At 37.8% G+C, this 20,706-nt stretch overlaps 1 protein-coding gene across 2 annotated transcripts in view; it reads left to right on the forward strand.

Annotated features, from left to right (window-relative positions):
* The window catches only part of SLC25A21 (solute carrier family 25 member 21), a 255,415-nt gene extending 237,190 nt beyond the window's left edge, over nucleotides 1–18,225 (forward strand). For both annotated transcript variants that reach the window (XM_056346955.1, XM_056346956.1), the window contains 4 exons: nucleotides 3,952–4,116; nucleotides 14,500–14,681; nucleotides 15,492–15,544; nucleotides 18,080–18,225. In XM_056346955.1, the coding sequence (XP_056202930.1) occupies nucleotides 3,952–4,116; nucleotides 14,500–14,681; nucleotides 15,492–15,544; nucleotides 18,080–18,150 (471 nt within the window). In that variant the 3' untranslated portion in view covers nucleotides 18,151–18,225. The remainder of the gene's footprint in view (nucleotides 1–3,951; nucleotides 4,117–14,499; nucleotides 14,682–15,491; nucleotides 15,545–18,079) is intronic.
* Nucleotides 18,226–20,706: the final 2,481 nt, after the last annotated feature.

Consider the following 20,706-nt stretch of genomic DNA (forward strand, 5'->3'; position numbering starts at 1 on the left):
TTACAGGATGCATGGGAATGAGATTTATCACCCAGCCATTTATGTAAGCTGTTTGGGTCAAGCTCCTCAGGTGCACTCTGAGCAAATGTTGCCACTGATTTCCAAATATCATAGCTCTTACCTACTCTGTAACTCATCCAAAGAAGCATTCTCTTCCAGAATAAACTTTAAAACTTTTGGTAAATTTCTGGTCAATTCTCAGTGCATGTGAAGGAAGCGTTTGGTTGCTCCAAGCCTCCAGCCTAGACCTCTTTTAACCACGGGTAGCAAAGTTACTGAGACAGAGCTAATACTGTACAGGGGTGAAAAGGTCAGGACCCTGGGAGGAGAGAGACTGAAAGCGGGAGAAAGCAATGTGTGAGAGTATCTGTCTTGCACAGAAGTAATATGAAAAAATTATGGACTACTATAAACTAGGCAGGTATTCTAGATCTTTCTTCCTCACAGTTGTGAAGATACAATTAACCTATCTTAGTAAAAACCTCTGGCTGTGAGAGTAAGTACACCAGTATTATATTTTGACTAAACTACTTCCTGTAAAGTTGCAAGAGACCAATATTTCCTTTAGCTTCATACATTTTTATTTTTTTCTCTATTGTAAACTTTATTTCAAGTCTGGAGTGTTTTAGTTAGCAAATTTTATGCAATTGCTTACTTTAATCACAGCATCCCTCCCTTGATGACCTTCAAAATACTCCAGTAATCACAGCGTAGCTGTTCAAAAACATTCTGAGTCGTTTTGTTATGGGGGACTATTTTTTAAATTTAATTTAAATGAGAATTTTCACAACATCCAAATAATAGTATATTATCATATAAATAATGTTTGTAAAAGAATGCTATTGGGACTCCGCTAGGAACCCAGTTTACACCTAAAATATAACTGAAAGCATCTATTTGCCCTATTGAAAAAGTCCAAAGGACCAAAGTTGTGAAATGTCAGATAGTTAAATGACAGACATATCAATTTTTAATGTTTTTTTTTTAAAAAAAGTGTTAGAATTTCACATTTTGTTGTAATTTTTGAAAACTCCAATGACTTCATTACCACGGTCTCAAGTTCTCATTAAGAATATGTTAAAGAACATTCCACGCTAAAGCATGTCAACTCAAGCCTGTTGGAAGAAGCATGTGCATGTTATGTTACACAGCATAAGACAATAGTACACTCATTTCATTACCATGCACTGTTTTTCTAAAAGGTTTAAATAAAGTATGTACCTGTCCCATTGTGTAGCTTTCATACTATATGATGAAACTTAATGCAGTTCACACATTTCTTTGGCTATTGTATTGAAATAATAAATATATCTTGTTTAAAAGGAACAAGGAAGAGCATGAACACATAGTCCCACACCCAGACTCCTGCCTGCCCCCAAAGCAAACATTCACACACTACAGTGACAGCTGAATTCTTCTGTGGTACCAGATCATCTTTCAAGGGTTGATAGGTTTAAAGAGGAAGGCCACTATAAATCACGTATCGGCACTTTCATAATGTAGATTGCTACAGGTAAAAATAATGGTGACTTTCTGTTAAGGTAAACTGCTAGAAGGCCCAACACCTTGTTGTTTGGTTTTCTAAATTTTTTCTTCTTTTCCCTGTAGCTGTGGATAACTCACCAGCTGTAGAAGGTGGTGTGGTAACAAAAATCTTCTCACCTGACTTGTGTTGTGATTAATTAAACAAAAATTTCTGCTTTATAGTGAGAAGAATCTGACTCCATATTCCACTGACTAGGTCTCTATTTAGTAGAAGTCAACAGTTGTTTATACAATAAATTCCTCCATCTGAATTAGTCATCCTAAGGTCCTTCCATCATCAGTGATGAAACACAGACCTCCTATTGCTTGATCAGCTGATGTTTTAGATGCCTGCTTTGTACAAAATGAAGTGCTGTCTATGAAAGCCCTCTTTTTTGCTAAAGGAATGAAAAAGTGAGTCTTTTTGTGTAGCTCACATGTAAATGTAGACATTGCGAGTATCTACATTTGGACTGATGAGTCCCATATCAGGTGTTCAGCAAGTGACAAGCTTCCCCTCTGAGTTATTAGTAAATCCATATTCAAGATGAGAACACGGGATACCTTAGTATTGAAAGCTGTTGTATTCAGCTTAAATCACTTTATTCAGGACCACTAGTTAGTTTTTAAAGATCTAATTATCTTCTTTTTTTTGTGCATGAGAAGGGATGCTATTGGTAATATCTGGACCATATTTCATGCTGGATATCTGCATTTTAGAACAGATTCTGATTTGAATCCCTGAGGGTAGTTAGAAAAGTAAACGATAGTAAAATGTATTCAGAACATTAACAGCATAATATTAGTTACCAAATATGAAAAAACAGAATGAAACTTGGTATTAAAGACTAAACTTGTAAGTCACCTAAATAAGCAGTCATGTGCTGTGTCAGATATAGCAGGCATCATTTGGCTGATGCTGGTGATCTACCACAGTGTTATTTTGAAATGGAAAGCTATTAAACAAATCAGTGTATTGAAATTAGCAGTGTTCACAGCGTTGTAGTCAAAATTCTTCTGTATTTTCATGTTTGAGCCTCCTAGTGGAAGTCATGTTTTGACTTTCTAATTAAGTATTTGGTTACCCAGAGCTGACATTATGCTTTGGAGAAAGCCAAACTCAAGTCAACAAATTTTTGAAAGGAACTTTTCTATAATGTTTCTTCTTCTGCTAAGAAGAAATCGAAAATATCCAGAAGGGGAACATCTGATTCTGAGTATCACAGTATATTGGAAATAGATCAAAAGTGTCTTTAGTCAGGCAGATCCAGTCTGAGGAACTGATCATTATGTAAGTGGATTCTAAGAAGTTTCTTCCTTTCTGCCTTTCATTAGATGGAAGTTGGCTGACTAAAATGATTCCTATGCCTTTTGGGTATCATTTTCAAAACAGGATTTCTGAAGTCAATTTCCTAAATCTGTACCTTGGAATTTAAATGGGTGTTCTGATTTTCAAAATCTAACTACACTTTTTAAGTCAAATAATTCATTAGGAGAGCAAAACAGGTTTTCCAGTTGGATGCTTAAGAAAAAAATAAAAAACAATACCTTCTTTTCAAGATTTTCAACACTAGAAGTTGAACATCTGATCTGGTTTTAAAAAGTGCTGTGTACACAATAATTCACTGACCTTCAAAAGTCAGTGTCTTAAAGCAGTGTTTTGCATTCTTAACAGCATGAAGAGCCTCAGAGGATGCAGAAGGGTTCCCAGACAATATATATACCTTTTGTCACCCTTTCAAACCTATTCCTAACATTGAACCTGGAAACTGTGTTGTGGTTTAACCCAAAACCAGGACAACTGCCAAACTGATCTTCAACACAAATATTTATAGTCTCCCTTGCTGCATTAATTTGTAGCTCCCAAGGACTTGCTTCTGTAGCCATAATGGCTAAAAAATTTCCTGTTCCAATTCTGTCTCTTTTATCACTCCCTCACCATGCATATTTCTGTGCCTTTGGTTTTACTAGAGAAGCCAGCTTTAGCCTCTTGCTGTCCAGAATAATTGTTGTATACTCTGGTTGCGTAAGGGTTTCATCAGTCATAATCTTAAGAACACAGCATCAACGATAAAAGAACTATTGCCAAATTCACACATTCAAAGCCGCATGTTGCTCAGTAAAATCTTTTTATTATTATTATTATTATTATTATTTGAGGACCTTTTTTTTTGCTTTCAGAATCCTCAGTCTTTTACAATACTCAAGTCATGCTTTCATCTTGTTCTGCAATCAGAAAAATGAGGAATTTTTTTTTTTAATGAAAGTTGTGATTTTTACATGATCACAGGAAAGGCAAAATAATAACTATGGTGAGGCAAGATAAAATGGCAACATTGTGTTTGTCAGCAGGATGGAAGTGATGCTATGGGTGCTGTTTTCTTTTTGTAAAGATGACCTCTTCCTTCTTCTGCTTATCCTCCGTAGCAACCATCTAGCTTTGCTCAAGCTCGACAGATCATTAAAACCAATGGCCTGGGCTTCCAAGGACTCAACAAAGGTCTTACTGCAACACTGGGCCGTCATGGAGTTTTTAACATGGTTTACTTTGGATTCTACTTCAATGTGAAAAAAATTCTCCCAGTCAAGACAGTAAGTTCTTCATACAATGCAATAGGCAAACAGATAAGAGGTGTGGCAATTTAGTGACACTATCTTTTTCTGTGCAAAGCTGTGGTATTTGGTAATAAACAGTAACTAACCAAGCTCTCTGTTTTGCAGAAATCTATAGCATTTTAATAGAAGCAAACCAAGGATTTGTACTTCTTATGTTTTAAGCAAAGCTGAGTATAAACAGTCATGCTTAAATTTTCATTCTTATGAATTTCCCTTATACCATGGTAGCAATGTAAAAAGGCAGAAATTGGGATACAGATATGTTACGCATATGTTAGGTATTTATGCACTTTTTCGGGTAAACTGGCTTAGAAGAGAAAAATCAGTTGCTAGAACTTCTTTCAACATCCACAAAGTAAGGGGCTAAGCTTGAGGGGATGGCAGAGCTGCAGTACTAGGGGTTTCTGGCCATGTACCAGGTATATTTACTCCAAAAAGAGTTCCCCGTAGTGTTGAAAGACAACAGGGCAGATTTATCCATATGGGAGGGAGCCAGCCCAAAACAGGACTTACAGGGTCATGCACAGGGGCTTTATGTAGGTTTTAAGTTTAAAAAAAATAGAATCTTTATAGCTGTAATTGCACTTGAGGCAATTTTATTTGATGGTTTTATATTCCTTTACATAACAAAGAAAATATTTCCCTTTACAACAAAGGGAAATTTTACTAATGAAAACGTGGTAATACTGGCAACTTTCTAAATGACTCTGTAAGCAACAGCTAATGGTTTATTAATGACTCCAGTACATTACTTACTGGACTCTGTTTTCACTAATGTGATTTTTAGATGATGACAGTTAAACAGTCACAGGTGTAATATGTAGTGATATTCGTATAAGAAGCTGCAATTTACATCAAAAGGGATCAGTTTCTATTCCCAGATGAAGTAACACCTCTTTTTTCTTCTGCACTTCTGAGTACCCTGGTATTTTTGTTGGCAACATTGTGTAAATGGAGAAAAGCTCCACATCTTATTTGCAGATCATTGCAGTAAATTGAATTGTTCAAGAGCAGCTAACCCACAAGTTTCTACAAGTTTCTGTTAGTGTATTTAAGCATACTTTACAATGTACTTTAATTGCACATTCTAAAAATTCAAGGCACAAGCACAGCTTGATACTAAGATAGGAGTAAACACGTTTATGTTGATCAAAAGGTAAAAAAAATTATAATCACTATGCAGAATGTTCAGAATCATATGCACATAAAGACAAGGAGACTTGTGTGCAGCTTGTATAGAAATCCTGAAGTGTTCTTGCATAGCAATTGAAGAATAGTAATAGTATTTGGCACAAGCACGCTTTCCTAGCCCTTCAGATTTAAAAAAAAAAAAAAATGGGAAACAATTATTACATCATTAGAAATATTCAGAGCTTTATGATCTAAAAGAAATTAGCACTTCATACAGATTTTTTGTGATACAGGGAATTGTTAACATCTACAACATAGATTTTAAATACATAGAAAACGAAAGAGAAATTACTTCAATGGTGTCAGCCAGTGGCCCAGCTGTCCTGTACACGCTATCAAAAGCAAACGACTATTCAATGAATGTAGGATTAGATTGCATGAACTGCAAATAAGTGGAGAGGTTTGCCTTGTGCTCGACCAGTACAAAGCAGCTTGCATGGTGGCTTGCACAGTGGCTACGTCTGCGCTGGTGAATTGAGCAGCATGACTGAAATTCAGTCACCCGTGCTGAGAAATGTTCCCTGGCACAGCTTTGGCGCAGGCCAGCCAGCGCCGTGCCTGGGTACAGCTCAGGAGCTAGTGCCGACCAGGAACCATTCCTAATAGGCAGGCTTCATGCAGCCAGTCTGTTTTGAACGGTAGTAGAATTTAATAGCGCTAATAAAGTTAATGGGACTCTCAAGGCCAGTGGGCATCAGTGCCATAGGCAGCTCTGTGTGTTGTATAGCCAATAACTCTGATCAAACTCCCATTAAAATCAATGCAAATCTTACCCTGCATTTAACAGGGTATAGATCAGGCCTCGTCTGGCTTGCGCTAGCCAACGTGCTCAGGTGTTTACATGCATTGAACTTGTCTTCAGTGACTGGAACATGGAAGTGCTCAGCAATACTTTGTGATCTGTAACTTAAACCTCTGCTGTCAGTAGGCAGGTCCTAGAGGCTAAGAGTTATCAAACCCGTACAAGGAGTTTGGTAGAGACTATTTTGCAGTTAGTCTGGAAAATATTAGACGGTTGTAACTTTTCAAAATTTCTCACATACTTGATTTCATTACAGCACCTCTTTTGTTCACTTTGTATATTTTGCTAGAAAAGAAAATCTTAAAGACAGTCTTGCGATATTGACAAACATAAAAATTGTGAAATTAGAATACTACACTCCTGAAATCTGCTGTTCACCATCTGTAATGTAAGTGGAAAAATGTATGGAAATGTCTGTATGAGCCTTCTAGCTGTCATCAGTGTTAAACTATGCATTAAATTTGCATCCCAATTAGGAATGTTTGCAGCTTATTTTGCCAAAAACAATAAACGTTTTATGTTGAGCGGTCAAATGATAGAGATGACATGTGTAGGTTGTAAATGTTTGTAACAAATAATTTTTCTTCTGTTCAGTCTATTCTGCTAAACAGATCATTTACAGCCAAATTCATACTCTGTTTACTGAAAATGGAATAAGCCAGACATGTTTCCATTGCCACTAATGTATCAACCATGAAGCATTAACACCTATGCATCTGCACTAGCAATCAAATTAGTCTGCAAATTTATATCATCTCAGTTTTATGGCACCTGCTTTTATAGCACATTTCGTAGGCATCCAGCAGCTTTTGCTTTTCCATTTTTTATCATAGATTTGACAGTAAATGTTAGTTTCATTAAAACCTTTGCTCACTACCACCTCCAAGTGGCTGTCATATTTCTTAACAATATGAGATTTCCTCCCTGTTAAAAGCCCCCTTTGAAACGTGGCCAACTGCAAAACTCATTTCAAGTCAGGCACCTGCCCCAGCTGCTGCAGATGTGCCACCTGTTAAAAGGACTGCTGCCGTGGGGAGTGGGAGCTTCAGAGAAAGGGCTTTAAACTTCCACAGGCAGAGAAGAGATGGGAAACCCAAATGGGCAGTTCAACTCGGTGAATAAATAAGACAGCAGATAACAATTTTATTTTACTTGTTTTCACATCAATGCCAACATAGAAGTTATATGTAGGAACAAGACAGGGAAAAGGGTATGTGGTACAACAGAGTTGAAAAGTTACTAAACCAACGTGATTTCGGAGAAGACTGGATCAGAGTGGGAAATGGTATAACCTCAGAGCTACCATCCCAAGCTCAGGTTTCAGGATGACCTGGGAACTGAGAAAAGAAAAAAAATCAGTGCTGTATCCAGTACATTACAAGCCACCCTCTCCACTGTGAGGTGTCCTGTGGCTGTTGAAATGACAGCCCATGCCATTTAAAGACTTCAGCCCAGGCCATCATCACCAAAAGGTGATGTATCAAAGGGGCAGAGTCTGTTGCTACCACACCTGCTCCTGTGCTGTGATATTCCTGTAGGTAAGACAGATAGAAAGTTTAAGGAGAGGAATCTTTTGTCAAAGTAAAAGTGTGAAGAAGAAACACATGTTTCCTGCAGAAATGAGGATAATGCTGAAACTGATAACCAGGTTCAACCATAGCTGACAGAGAGGGAGGCTTGAAATAGCTAAGTTCTTGCAAAACATACAAATAATCATTTAAAAGGAGGAGAGATCCTACCAGTGCATCTTATGAGTGAGCCAACTGAGGAAAATTTTCAGTAGGAACTTGTGCCTTATTAAACACTGAATCCCAAGCAACAAAGCCCATGTAAGCCTTAGTCTGGGCTTGTGCCTTTCCCGACATCAGTATCAATCAGTCACAAGGGCGATAGGACATCAAGCTTCTTTAGTTCTGGTATTCATGGAGCTACTCCTTTTTTTTTTTTTTTTTTTTTTTTTCATAAATTACTGTATAACTGAGACTGAAGATGGGTAGTGCAGACAAAAGTACTGTATGCAGAGGTGACCAGTAAGTTATGCACTTCTGGGTGCCCTTTTCTGCATAGCTAATGTCTGAATGATGCCATGAAAAGCTGACCTGCTTGTAACCCCAATGCTTTATGAACAGTCTGATCATCTGCGTAGTCCGGCTTTATGCAGGAGAGCTACTTGGAGTTACAGCAGAAGCCTCATGTGAAGTTGGAAGATCAATTCTGGTTTTACCAATGTGATTAATGGTTTTCCACGTGGCCATTCCCCAGAGGCTGCAAGAACATGCAAATTGCAAATGACAGGGACACTAGGTACCCCCTCCTGAGTAAACCTGGGAGTCATTGATATAGACAGCTGTGGGACTAACAGAGAAGACAGTCAAGAAATTTGTGAGGACCTAAGGAAATTGGGCAGGAGTTTCTTTTGCCTCTTTGGTGTTCTGCTTTCAACAGTCTAACTATAATCTACAGAAATGAGGATGAATAAGAGGAACAAGTACAGATCTATCTGGTGCTTCTCTTGCTGACTCCACTGACTGGGTCTCCAGAATTCTTTACATTTTGTATTCAGTAACCACCAATTTTATTGTCTCTGTGAGGCCAAAGGGTTATAGCAAAGGAGTAACTACTAGATAATAATGCTAGTTATAAATCTTGAGTAAGATTAATAATTTTATCAAGGATTGTATTGTGAGAAAAACAAATCACTGCGAGGACTGCAGACTTTTTCATTTGAAAATGTGTACCCTGTGCAGCAGCCATGTCACTCTGGAGACTAGCCAGGACACTTATCCTAGTGGCTGTCATTCATCTTATGCTGTCAGACAGCTGACAGGTGGATTTTAAAAACTTTTTTAAATGTCTGCTGCAATGAGATTGCAGTCAAGGAAGAATCTGAGATAATATCAGTGTGACAAAGCACATTTAATGCAAACAAAATGCAGATGTGACTGCACTGTGGACTGCCTTTCCTGGTCATCAATATGTTTATTGTCATTATGATTCCAGCATTTCCTATGCCTCTTGACAAAGATCAAACATTGTGCTAATCAGACAGCAAGCTATAGTTTAAAATAAGGAGTTTACTATGTAAATGCACGACATGGACAGAAGTTCAGGGTCAATAAAACTATGAAGCCGTTCATTAAGCTGCGGTCAAATCTTGATTAAGTCACAAACAAAAACAGTGAGTATTCTTTAAAAGAATCAAAGCATGATGTTACCACAGCAGTGATGAGACTCGCTTTCATCTTTTCATTTTCACCCTTTCTGGCGTTGCAGTGAGCCTGCATAATTTTCTCCTCCTTATAGCTGATTTCTGCTGGGAGTTCACATGCCTCCAGATCACCTGATCACATCTGTACCAGCCTCTCCCTCCAAGAGTGGAATCTGACAGCCTGTCTTCCCAGCTCCCCTCTAGGACTCAGCAGGAAGACCCAGATACGGTCTCTCCTCTGGGTTCTGGCTCAGTGTCTGTGTTTAGAGCATCTCATTTGAGTTTCTCATCTGTTCCGTGTTGCTTTCCTGTGAGCTCTCTCTCACCTTCCCTCTCTCTGAGTACACTTTTTCCCCTTTTCTTGGAAGCTCCCCTTCCTCAGACCCATGTGTTCCTTTCTTCCTGTCTGTTGCCAAAGGCAGCGCCTTTTAGTGGTTAAAACAAATTATCAGGCTGGCTACAGCAGTTCCTTACAGCCTGTTTTGCTGCCAAACACTTGGTTATAGTCCATGTAGCCGAGGTCAGGTCTTGTGGCACCTCTTGGCTGGCCGCAGGAGTTCCTATGCTATCACACTGTACCTTAGCCAAAAGGGCCAAGAGGCAGCTCTACTCCTTGTTCCTGGCCTATATCCCTCTTCAGTCCTGTAATTTCAGGCAGAACCAGGGTTGGCCAAACCAAAGTCTTGTCTTTAAGTCTCCCCTGTCGCACACAGGGTGGTGGAAGGTGCAGGATACAGTGCAAAGACTCTCAGCTCTGTTCCTCACTTCTCTGCTGACCCATTACGTGACCTTGAGCAAACGTATTTAAATTCGGTGGTCATTACAAATAACTTTTGGCACTTTTGTGCCAAGTGTAACTTATCTATAAAATTAATATTACAGCTAATGTTTTCAAAGGAGTTTAAGAAACTTAATGCAGATATCCCACCCTAAGTATTAGTTTTGGGCTAACCAGTAAACTGCTTTGCAATTGCCAACTTCAAACATTTTCTATTATTACTATTTATTCTTCATGCAAATGGCCATGAATTGGCATTCTTCTTACCCAGTAAGCATTAGTGTTTTATAGTGAACTTATCTATGAGGTGCTGAGAAGTACTAAAATGTATTTATAAAAGTATTCTTTCTCATAAGATATGTACCTCCAGCAATGGGAAAAAAAAATGTGAAAAGATATCAAGACAAACATCCAAACATCTAAAAATAGCTTCAGTTCGACAAATGAATATTTATTGATATTTTGATTTTATTGGGGTTTTTTTCTTTGCTTAGAAATAGGGTTAAATCGTAAGTTTCTCTGTGACACATCTACCACTTTTACTCAGACTGAACAAGGCCTCGCAAAGGAAAAACAGGCCATGTTCCCCAGCGCCTCTGTGGTCAGGTTTCCAACCACGTTACGCCTGTCGGTGGGCTGTCTGCGCTGTCTGTTCCTGCTTGCTTCAGGCACCCTGCCTTCGAGACTTTGAGCCCTTCCTCTGAAGGTACCTATTTCTCTCTCCTAGAGAGACACCAAAGGGTGTTGTCCTACCTTTGAACCTTTGGATTACACCTAAGATGGATAGTACAAATATATCTAGTATGGTGAGTCATATTGATTCTAAAATGATTTTTCAGTTATTCTGAAAAAAATTAAATTAACTGTGTTCCAAGCATACATGCCTTTACCAAAGGGTTATTTCATTACTGGATCAATATCTATGCTGCTTTTTTAATTTTTTAATTTAATTTTTAATTTAATTTTTAATTTAATATTAAGTGACCTTCCTTCAGTACGGGTGAAGATAGTCTGAAAGCTTTTGACTGAGATCAAAGTTTTAAACAGAGGTTTTGACAAAGTGCCCAGAAAATAAACAAGTGAAGGAAGTGTCAGGGAAGGGAATGTCCAGGCTTTGGAGACAGAATCTGATAAATTAAAGCTGTCTCCAGTGGGTGACACTCTTGTACATGGGTGTGTATGTGCTAGTTTAGGGCTAGAATTTTCTGTTGCTAGAAATTACGGAATATAACAGAAGGAATTAAGAAGCATATGATTGAGGAGGAAGTTTTAGAGTCTCCACTTATTTAAAAATACTGTGATAGGCGTAGTGAAGTATAAAAAACAGAGAGATAACATCTCACAATTTTTTCTCCCAAAGAAAGCAGGGAAATCCAGCGGGACATGCATAGCTATGGCATTTATTAGTGATGCCTGCTTCTCTATTTTTAATGGCTGCTGGTTCTCACAGGGCAGGGACTCAGGTGTGCAGGAAATGTGACTGTGAAGAGCACGGTAAAAAGGTGAGATGAACACAGGTTGTGTCATCCAACTACAACGAAGTTTTTCCATTGTGAATAACCAAACTGGTATTTCACTTCCTTACAGTACACTGTACTGTGGTGTGGCCCCATCTCAAGTGGAGTTTCTGTTCTGTATGTTCTGCTCATACTACATAAAAATCGACTTTGCTTAAAAACAGAATTCATGTACGTTTTTCCTCCAGTTCTGCCATTTATGAAAGAAAGAGGGGCCGTCATAATACTTTTTCCTAACATACCACGTATGAAACATACAATATTGGGTCAGTGAACAGCACGGTGCAGAAGCTGGTGACAGTAACATGACGATAACTGCCTCTGCTAGCCAGCTGCAGCATTAGCACTAGACAGATACCTTATCCTTAGGTCTCCTTTCACAGGATGCTAGACTGTTAGGAATATTTTGGCATTGTCCATGGGGTAGGAATAGGACAGATTTTGGTGTGGAAAGAAAGACACTGCTTCCTGATAGCACCAACTTGCACCTACCTGACAGGCAGCCAATGTTGCTTTGTCCATGTAAGCGTTGTTGACAGAGGCAGAAATTCTGCTTGGAAACCTCTTTTTTTCAATTGGAAGCATTAGCACAGTAAAACACCACTAAGCTAAGCTTTTACAAAAAAAAGCTTTCTAATTATTTTTAATGGCTGAATTTATTTTTAATTTGTTATTCGAATGAAATTACCCAGGTTTTAAAGTGATGAATGCCACAGAAAAACCTTTCCCATGAGATATATAATAAAAAATCAAGTTACATAGCAAAACTAGTGTCTACCATAGCACATTTGGTAAGAATCCAGTTTTATGAATGGGCAAAATACTGCCTTTCAACTTTATGTCACAAATACTGTGACAGAAATAAAGTAATTTGTTTTCATTTATCTTTAGTTGTGCTAATGGAGTGTCAGGTTTAATTGATGCTGGCTTGGTCAGACACCCACTTTATCCTATACTCTGTGGCACTCTCAGTCATAAAGCAGGCAGCTCTGGCATTGGGAATTTACCAAAATATGAAAATGTTCAATCACTCAAATATAACATAATTGTCAGGAGCAGCAAGGCTTGAAATTCAATGTTTAACAAGTAAATATTTTTGCCTGACACGTATTGCCTAGCCCAGAGGGCAGACTACTGTGCTTGGCACCGTGGAAGAAAGTGTGCTTGCGCCAAATTGCTTGACAAAAATGCTTCAAACCATTCTGGACTGTGAAAAGTCAACAGAGCAGTGGTAGCCTCCTTGCTGTGGCCTGGATTGAGGAGGTTAGTTCAGTCTGGAATAGTACTTAGCTCTCAGGTGTGGGTATAATCATACGCGTGCTGCCTGGAGGTAGGTAGGCACCATGCTGGACTGGGGCTGCCATACTGCTGCCCCTCGAACTTCAAAAAGGGGTCCTTTCTTCTTCTCTAGATACCAGAAATATTGGCTTCATTTTATTTGCATTTAAACCACTGTCAGTATGTACAGAATAAACAGAAATTTGTTGCTAAGCTTTTTGCTAATAAAGTCTTGCAATTCTTTATGTACCACGAGCTATTGTAATTTTTAAAAGGTATTACCAGTATGTTTCATGCTTTGTGAAATCAAGTTGTTGAGTTTTTCTGCAAGTAATAAAAAAGCCCTGTTGATTTTGACATTTCTTTCTAAACACCTGTATGGACTTCATCCAGTGCATGTTATGGAAGTTTTAATTTACATTTCTCATTGCTAATCTGGAAAGGAAAACTTCATTGTTTCAGTCACAAATGTACTGGTTTAGGAAACAAAGAACTCTTTCATTTTGATATTGTGCTGATGTTATAACATGAAAAGATCATTTGGTTTTTTACTGATGATTTTCTATAATTAAAGTACCTTCATGAAAAAAAAAATGGAACTGTATATATAGACTCTGATACAGCACAGAAGTGTCCTCGCTGTTAAAGACCAATAGCAAAAAAATTATGTGCCTTGGAAATACCCTGGAACACACTTTGCTGTGACTTCCACTGCTTAGAGAAATAGGATTAAACTTGCTTCAAGACACTTTGACTCCCAGATAAACTCTGGGTTCTTTGATGTCATAGAAAATGCCAAGGTAGGAGGTCTTTCCGAAAGATCAAATAAAACCCAGTTGCACTGTGACCTGCGAGCGAGCAAAGAAGTTTTTAGATGCATTTCTAACCTGCTTCTAACTTTTACCGTGAATATAGAGTTCAGAAACAATCTGTTGTAAATTCTTCAGCCAATTAGCTGAATGAGTTACCACTGTTTATAATGCACAGAACGTGGAGGCTCTCTTGCAGTTGCGCCGAGCTGGATTGTTAATAACAGGAAGCTAGCACTTCTCAGTACAGTGGATCAGCTACATGTGAAAATAAATGTAAAAAACCTGGAGGGGAATGGCAGCAGACTGAGATTAGCCTTTATTTAATTTAGCATTTGGGGGTCCAACACACAAATGAGCGTTTTAGTAGGCTTCATGGTGGAAGTTGCTGTCATTTGTAAAATATTCTGGCCAATTAGCTAATAGTGTGCTTGGATTTCTCCTGTTTTGATACAGTAATACTAAGTACATTGTGAAGCCCAATTATACAAATCATCCCCATATGCCATACCAGTCTTTCTTTATGAACTGTGTTTATAAATCCTGTGTGAGGAAATGTGTACTTCAGCAATTTAGACCATGTGTAAAAACATAGCCAATAGGATTGTCAAGAAAACAAGTTCCAGCATAGGAAATCCTAATGTGTTCCGCTAAAATAACACGAGTGTGTTGTGTTGTGTGAGTTTTCTGATTAAATGCATATTACTTTATAGTGCTTAAACTGCACAGGTCCTTCCGTTTCCCTTTTTATTCTTTCTTTCTCTCTTTTTTTGTAGGATCCAAATTTGGAGTTTTTGAGGAAGTTTGGAATTGGGCTAGTCTCAGGAACAATAGCCTCAATTATTAACATTCCTTTTGATGTTGCAAAAAGTAGGATTCAAGGACCACAGCCAGTTCCTGGAGAGATCAAGTACAGAACCTGTTTTAAAACTATGGCAACAGTCTATAAAGAGGAAGGGTAAAACATTCTTATTTTAATAAATGTCCAGACCTCTGTTTTAGTTCATATGGGTTCATAAAACCACATTGTTATATTTCAGATTTGACGAGGACCATTAAGCCACCCTGAACTCACATATCAAAAGAGCACAACGTAACATTTTGGAAATGTATTTTAGAATTACAAGGAGATAGCCTCCTACTCCATGTGAACTTTTACAAAAGACTTACAAGATGATTATTGGTCTGTCAAAATTGACATTCCACAAATAAATGCTTCATATACCTCGTGTAATTTTTTCAACCCTTCATTTTGTAAAAGCAAAATATCAACAGAAAACAGAATATTTCCCAATCTAATCTAATTGTAATTATACAGACCTCTGTACCTTTACAATGACTGCTGAAATAATTAGACAGATCTTTGTGGCAATAACATTTTCCAACTTTTTAAAGTATTTCTCAAGTGGGGACTGAGTTGTAGCTTTGATACTCAATTATAGCAGTCATTTCGTCCATGTATGCAGCTGCTGTTAACAGACTTGTCTTGAAAGTAAAACCATCTCACTGATTAAAGTCATATTTCTGATTGGCTAGGCTCACAGCATTGCTTTTGTGACTGAACATTGATTAACTTTTTCTCTTCATCTGATCTGCCTCTGTAAAATGTTAAAATCCAGATACGGCCTGCTATTGAACATGTGTAATTTCAAATAATTGCTTCTAAGTGCTCTGCCAGCATTTTAACAAACACATGCTAAAATTCCGTTCTTCTTTTAGAGCAAAAATATTGTTTGAAATGTTTTGTTTGGGTTTTTTTCTGCTACAGATTTCTGGCTCTCTATAAAGGCTTGGTTCCCAAGATCATGAGGCTTGGTCCAGGTAATTTTCCCTCTGTCATTTCTATATTGCTTTGGTTCTTGCTCGCTCTTCCTATTTTTCAGTTTCTTGACTAAATGTAGTGAGCATCAATGAAATAAATGAAACAGTGTACCAGCAATCATCAAAATCTCTTTCATCTTTGAATGATTTCTTTTGATAATAGCAATCTCCTAATAGTATCATAGATGGATTTGGCTAAACATCTGTCTAAAAAAATATCATTTACACATACACATCAGACGATCGCAGATCCATGTAACTGCTGGTTTGTGCAATTGCTTCATTTGTGAACAAACCAAAGTGCATCTGTGCAAATGCCGGAACTGTAAAACCTTTGGAAGGGTTTCTTAAAGCTTCCTATTCCTTCTAATGTGATTTTTTGTTTGTTTGTTTTACTAGGACCCATGTAAAATCACCTTAAAATGCAGGTTAGAGTCTCTCCAGTATAAACGCTCTCAACTAGTCAAAGCATAGACCAAATTTATCAAATTCTAGTTGCTTTCTTCTCCTGTGCTTTGCATGGGCTGTAAAGAGCAGACACTAAAAGGCCAACAGCATGAGCTGGGAAGAGACTTGCATGGCCTTAGAAGACTAGAGGACAAGGATAGCTTAAAACTGGGTTTGTTGATTGACCCTTTCTCACTAGTTGTTACTCCAAATGCAGGAGTGCAGTCGCTGAGAGCTAGGTCTTCTTTGACTTCTAGACTATTTTTCCCTGACTGGTTTTGATTAGTCATGAAAGCAAAGCACTGGGCGCTTAGACTTTGGCAGCCCACAGAGGCAGACTGTGTCAAAAAGAACAGAATCCCCAATTTGAACAGTATCCCATTCTCATGAAATGGTATTTCCAATTTTGTAAGGTGGTTTAATAGGCAAGAACACCCATGGTTAAAAGCCAGTAGGTACAGAGTGTGTTCTGGAGTATAAAGGAGGAATTAGGTTTGTCTGTAAATGTTTGTGCATCCAGTCCATCTGGCTAAGTGCTAGACCATGTCTGGCTGTTGTGCAGGGTAAGGGAAGGTGAGGAGGGGAAACAGGAAAGCCTTTTCCCTCATACTCCAAAGATACTACATATACATAAAGGACAAAAAGGAGGCAGAGTTTCACATTAGCACAGCAGATTTTGGAATAAAATCTTCCATCTTACAAATGACTGTGTGTTCTGGCTCAGATCCAGCAAGTCAGTTAAGTGTGCACTTCATTTTAAACACTTTTGTAGTCCCATTGACTAATATGTAGATTTGGCTTTTTGATGAAACAATAATGCAATCTGGATTGTGACTGGAAAAATAATTCCTTCTTTCAACATGTGAATGCTTTCAGGAAAAGAGATACACAGATCACACAGTGTGAGAACTAGATTCAGCCTTGATTTGAGCTCAGATCACATCTTAGATGTTGTGTCTGTGATTGGTTTGTTGGTTGAAGGCTTTTGCAAACTTTTGCTCTGTCTAGCTGTCTCTGAGTCGCTGTTCGTAGAGAATTTCAAGTCTGACAACAGTTCGTTAGGATAAATAACATGGGAGAACTCATGTGGTAGTTCTGTGTGCCTGGCTGTCCAAGCTAGTCCATCTACCTGGAAAGGTCAGCCCAGTTCAGCAGAGGACTTGTTTGTCCGAGGTGCCACTCTAACCCGCTAACTGAGCCAACAGGCAAAGGAAAGAAAATATTTGTGCCCCAGTGCTGGCACCCACAAGTAGCACACTGTAACACACTTGTATTCTACTCCTGCAGCCTGGAATCTGATTCTCTTTCCCCGTCTTCTCCAAGTAGAAGCTCCTCTATATGCTTAGTTATATTTATACATATATATATAATGTACACACACACACCCCTTCTGAAATATTCCCTTCCTTAGCTCATCCAGCAGTTACAGCCCGCTTACAGAAGAGATTTAGTCTGGCTTCACTAACAGTAAAGACACGTCATGGCATGCAAGCTGGGATTTTATACTGTTATCAGTTCTAGCAGATAATGCCGTTTCATCCGATCAGAACTTTGCCTGTGGATTCATAGCCGGGTACAGGCGCGGGAAGAGTGTTCTCATTTCAGCACTGTGATCTTCTGCTTTAGACATGGTAAACAAACAGCTGAATCTTTTCTTGAATCTTACTTGGAAGCATTTTCGTCACCCTGGTGATGAATTTTTGTCATTCCACCACTCAAGTTGCTCTTTCATGGCCAAATCTAATTCTAAACAAACACACAAATGCATACGTATTTAGATTAAAAGCTTCCCTTGTAAAAGAACAAAGCAAAATATTAATCTTGAAAAAAATGTTAGGAAAAATGACACTGAGGGTGATTTTGATTTAATATGCAAACTTGTCACATCAACTTTATGGTCTAATATTAAATAAAATTGGTATAGTTTAAGAATTGGTGATTTTTTAATGAATTAGGGAATTAGTAGAATTATCCATTTTGCAAATTAGGCTTTGCCGTATCCTGGTTTGGATTGTACACTACAAATGCACTACAAAATCTTGAAAATACTGAATTTTTTATGTAATAAAATAATATCTTTTCTTCCAGGTGGTGCAGTGATGCTTTTGGTTTACGAATACGTTTATGCATGGCTTCAGGACACAGCTGATCACAAGTAGCACTTCTGAAAAAATGTACTTCTTAAAATTATATGCATTATAAAATACAATTTAATAAACTAAAAGTGATTCTCATCCTTTGTGGTGCTGAATGCCCTCAGACTACACTGATGTTAATACAGTTCAAAACAACTTTGGTCTTCAGGTCCTGATCCAAGGAAACATTTAAGCACATGCTTTTCTGTAAGTGCGTAAGTAAATAGCAGAGTTGGTATTTGTAATTGTTTTACTGGATCAAGAGAAAATATAAAGGAAACATGGGACAAAGTTAGTTTTTCTAGGACAGACTGAAAATTCTGGACACTGAATTATACTACATAGTCAATACATTTTTAAAAAAATTTCAGCTAAATTGGCAAAATAATAACTTTTCAGGGACTTTGAAAAAAAAAATGGAATAATCCTGAGAGGACAGATACTAAGGTAGTGTAAACTGACAGCTCCATTGATTCCAGGTTAAGAACATGATCCATACTCTGCAAACTCTTGTGTCAGTCTTCAGTCCAATTTAAATTCAGTCCAGTACGATTTCAACATTGATTGAACAGCTTCTTAAAGTTTTGGGGAGTTATGAGAGAAAAAGGACAGCACGACTAGCCACAACCTTAAAAACACACATACTGTTAAGTGTCCTACTTTTTCTTAGCCGTGCATATCATAAATATTACTCAGGTCACAGAAGATACTGAAAATAATTAGTCTGAATCAAGTTACATAAAACTACAAAACAACTGTGGGAATCATAGAAGCAATAAATACAAAAAAATGAACAGAAATAAATACTTTTAGGAATATAAGATTTTACTGTGAGTTTTTCATCCACCCTCATATATTATTGCTTAAAGAGCTGTCCTGTGATAACAATGCTCAGCACACCTTGACTGCCCCTTTAGCCTTTCATTACCACCGTGGGATGGAGAAACAATGTTCCAGACTGATAGCACACATGCAGTCATAATTAGCTAGCCATAGACCTCAAAGAAATTCACCTTTCTATAGATAAAAAGCTTGATCTAAAGCTAATATTGTTGCTTTTCCCAGCCACTGTAAATATAAATATTTCAGTGATGTACTTGTCTTTACTAGCCATTCCAGCTGATAATTTCTGCTATGCTGATTGAAGACACAGTTTCAGTTCATGCAGTTGTGACATTCTAGCTTCTTTTCAAGAACTCTTTAAACAACTTAAAATTACACGTTATTCTGTTCCCCTTATCTAAACTTGGTTTGTTGTCAAATGAATCCTTATCTTGGAATTGCAGAAAGTTTCTCTATCACCCCATACTACATTCACACTGTTAACTTTAAATGTTCTTCCTCTTAAGGAGGTACAAACCTTTTTCCCAGCAACCCTAAAGAAATCTCTTTCCAGATTATTACTTGAAAATGACAGTTCACATGTGAAGTCTCGTCTCATGAGTGTTTTTAATGCATTAGAAAAGCAACAAAAACTAAAAATAGAAGTGCATTCTCAGCGCTTTCAAGGATGCTTGTGCTGACATGCTCAATGAACCTCTCCTTTGTCTAAATTTGAGAAGAGCAACTTCTCATGCCTTTGCTACTTCACAGCGAAAATCAGTAACATTAGCTCTGTTACAGTCTGTAATTTTAAGGCAAATGTTCCTTGTTGCATTTCATTACCAGTACTTAGCCAAAGAGAAGACACTACTAAGATAGTTCTGGAAATTAAAAGCAAAATGCTTTATAATTAGTCTTTTATTAATTTAGAGCATTGAAAATATAAAAATAAAAGGCTTTGAACATACTGTATATACATATATAGCCTTCAGTTTTACATCCTTTCCAACATGATTTTTTTTCAGTTAATAGCTCAGCCTGATCTTTGATAAAAAGAGAACTATTAGAAAGCAGAAAACACAGTTTTGTTGTTGGGGTTTTGTTTTTGTTTTTGTTTTTTGGGGGTTTTTTTAGAAAACAAACACACGAACATGCCAGCCCAGTCCCCCATAGCTCCTGGTGTAATTAGGGCTCTGATTCACTTTTACACTGGAGGTCAGCTGTAGCAGGACCATGCAAACACAGCGGGAATGTCATAGAAGGGAGTATTAGACTTCATTGGTTTCTTTAAAAACATTTGACACTGGGAATGGAGTGCAGGATTTCAGATTAAAAACTTACATTCTGCACTCACATATACTGCATATTTCCCAAATTAATCCATTCACCTCAGTGGGTTCACTCCAGATTTATACCCCTTTCCCTGACAGCAGCGGTTGATCCCTGTTTATTATTTAAAAAATTAAAAATAAAAAGCCCTTTTTCTCCTTTGTTTATTGTAAAGTGGCCTAAGTTGTGTGGCAAATAAGCTAACTTGTTATGTTTTGCAGTTTAACTTTAGGTATAAGCAGGGAAAAATATCCTTGGGCAAAGGAATATTCTGCATCATAGGCTTACATTATAAAAATAAAAAAGTTATAAAAATTCACACCAAAAAAATCCATCACAAGCAGTTCACCAAGAGCCAAGGTCAGGAACCTTTGCTCACACTGAGTACCACTTTCTGCACACAGCCCGACTGACTTTCTGCTTGGGGAT

Source organism: Falco biarmicus, chromosome 7 (genome assembly GCF_023638135.1).
Source record: "Falco biarmicus isolate bFalBia1 chromosome 7, bFalBia1.pri, whole genome shotgun sequence".
NCBI classification, from domain to species: domain Eukaryota; kingdom Metazoa; phylum Chordata; class Aves; order Falconiformes; family Falconidae; genus Falco; species Falco biarmicus.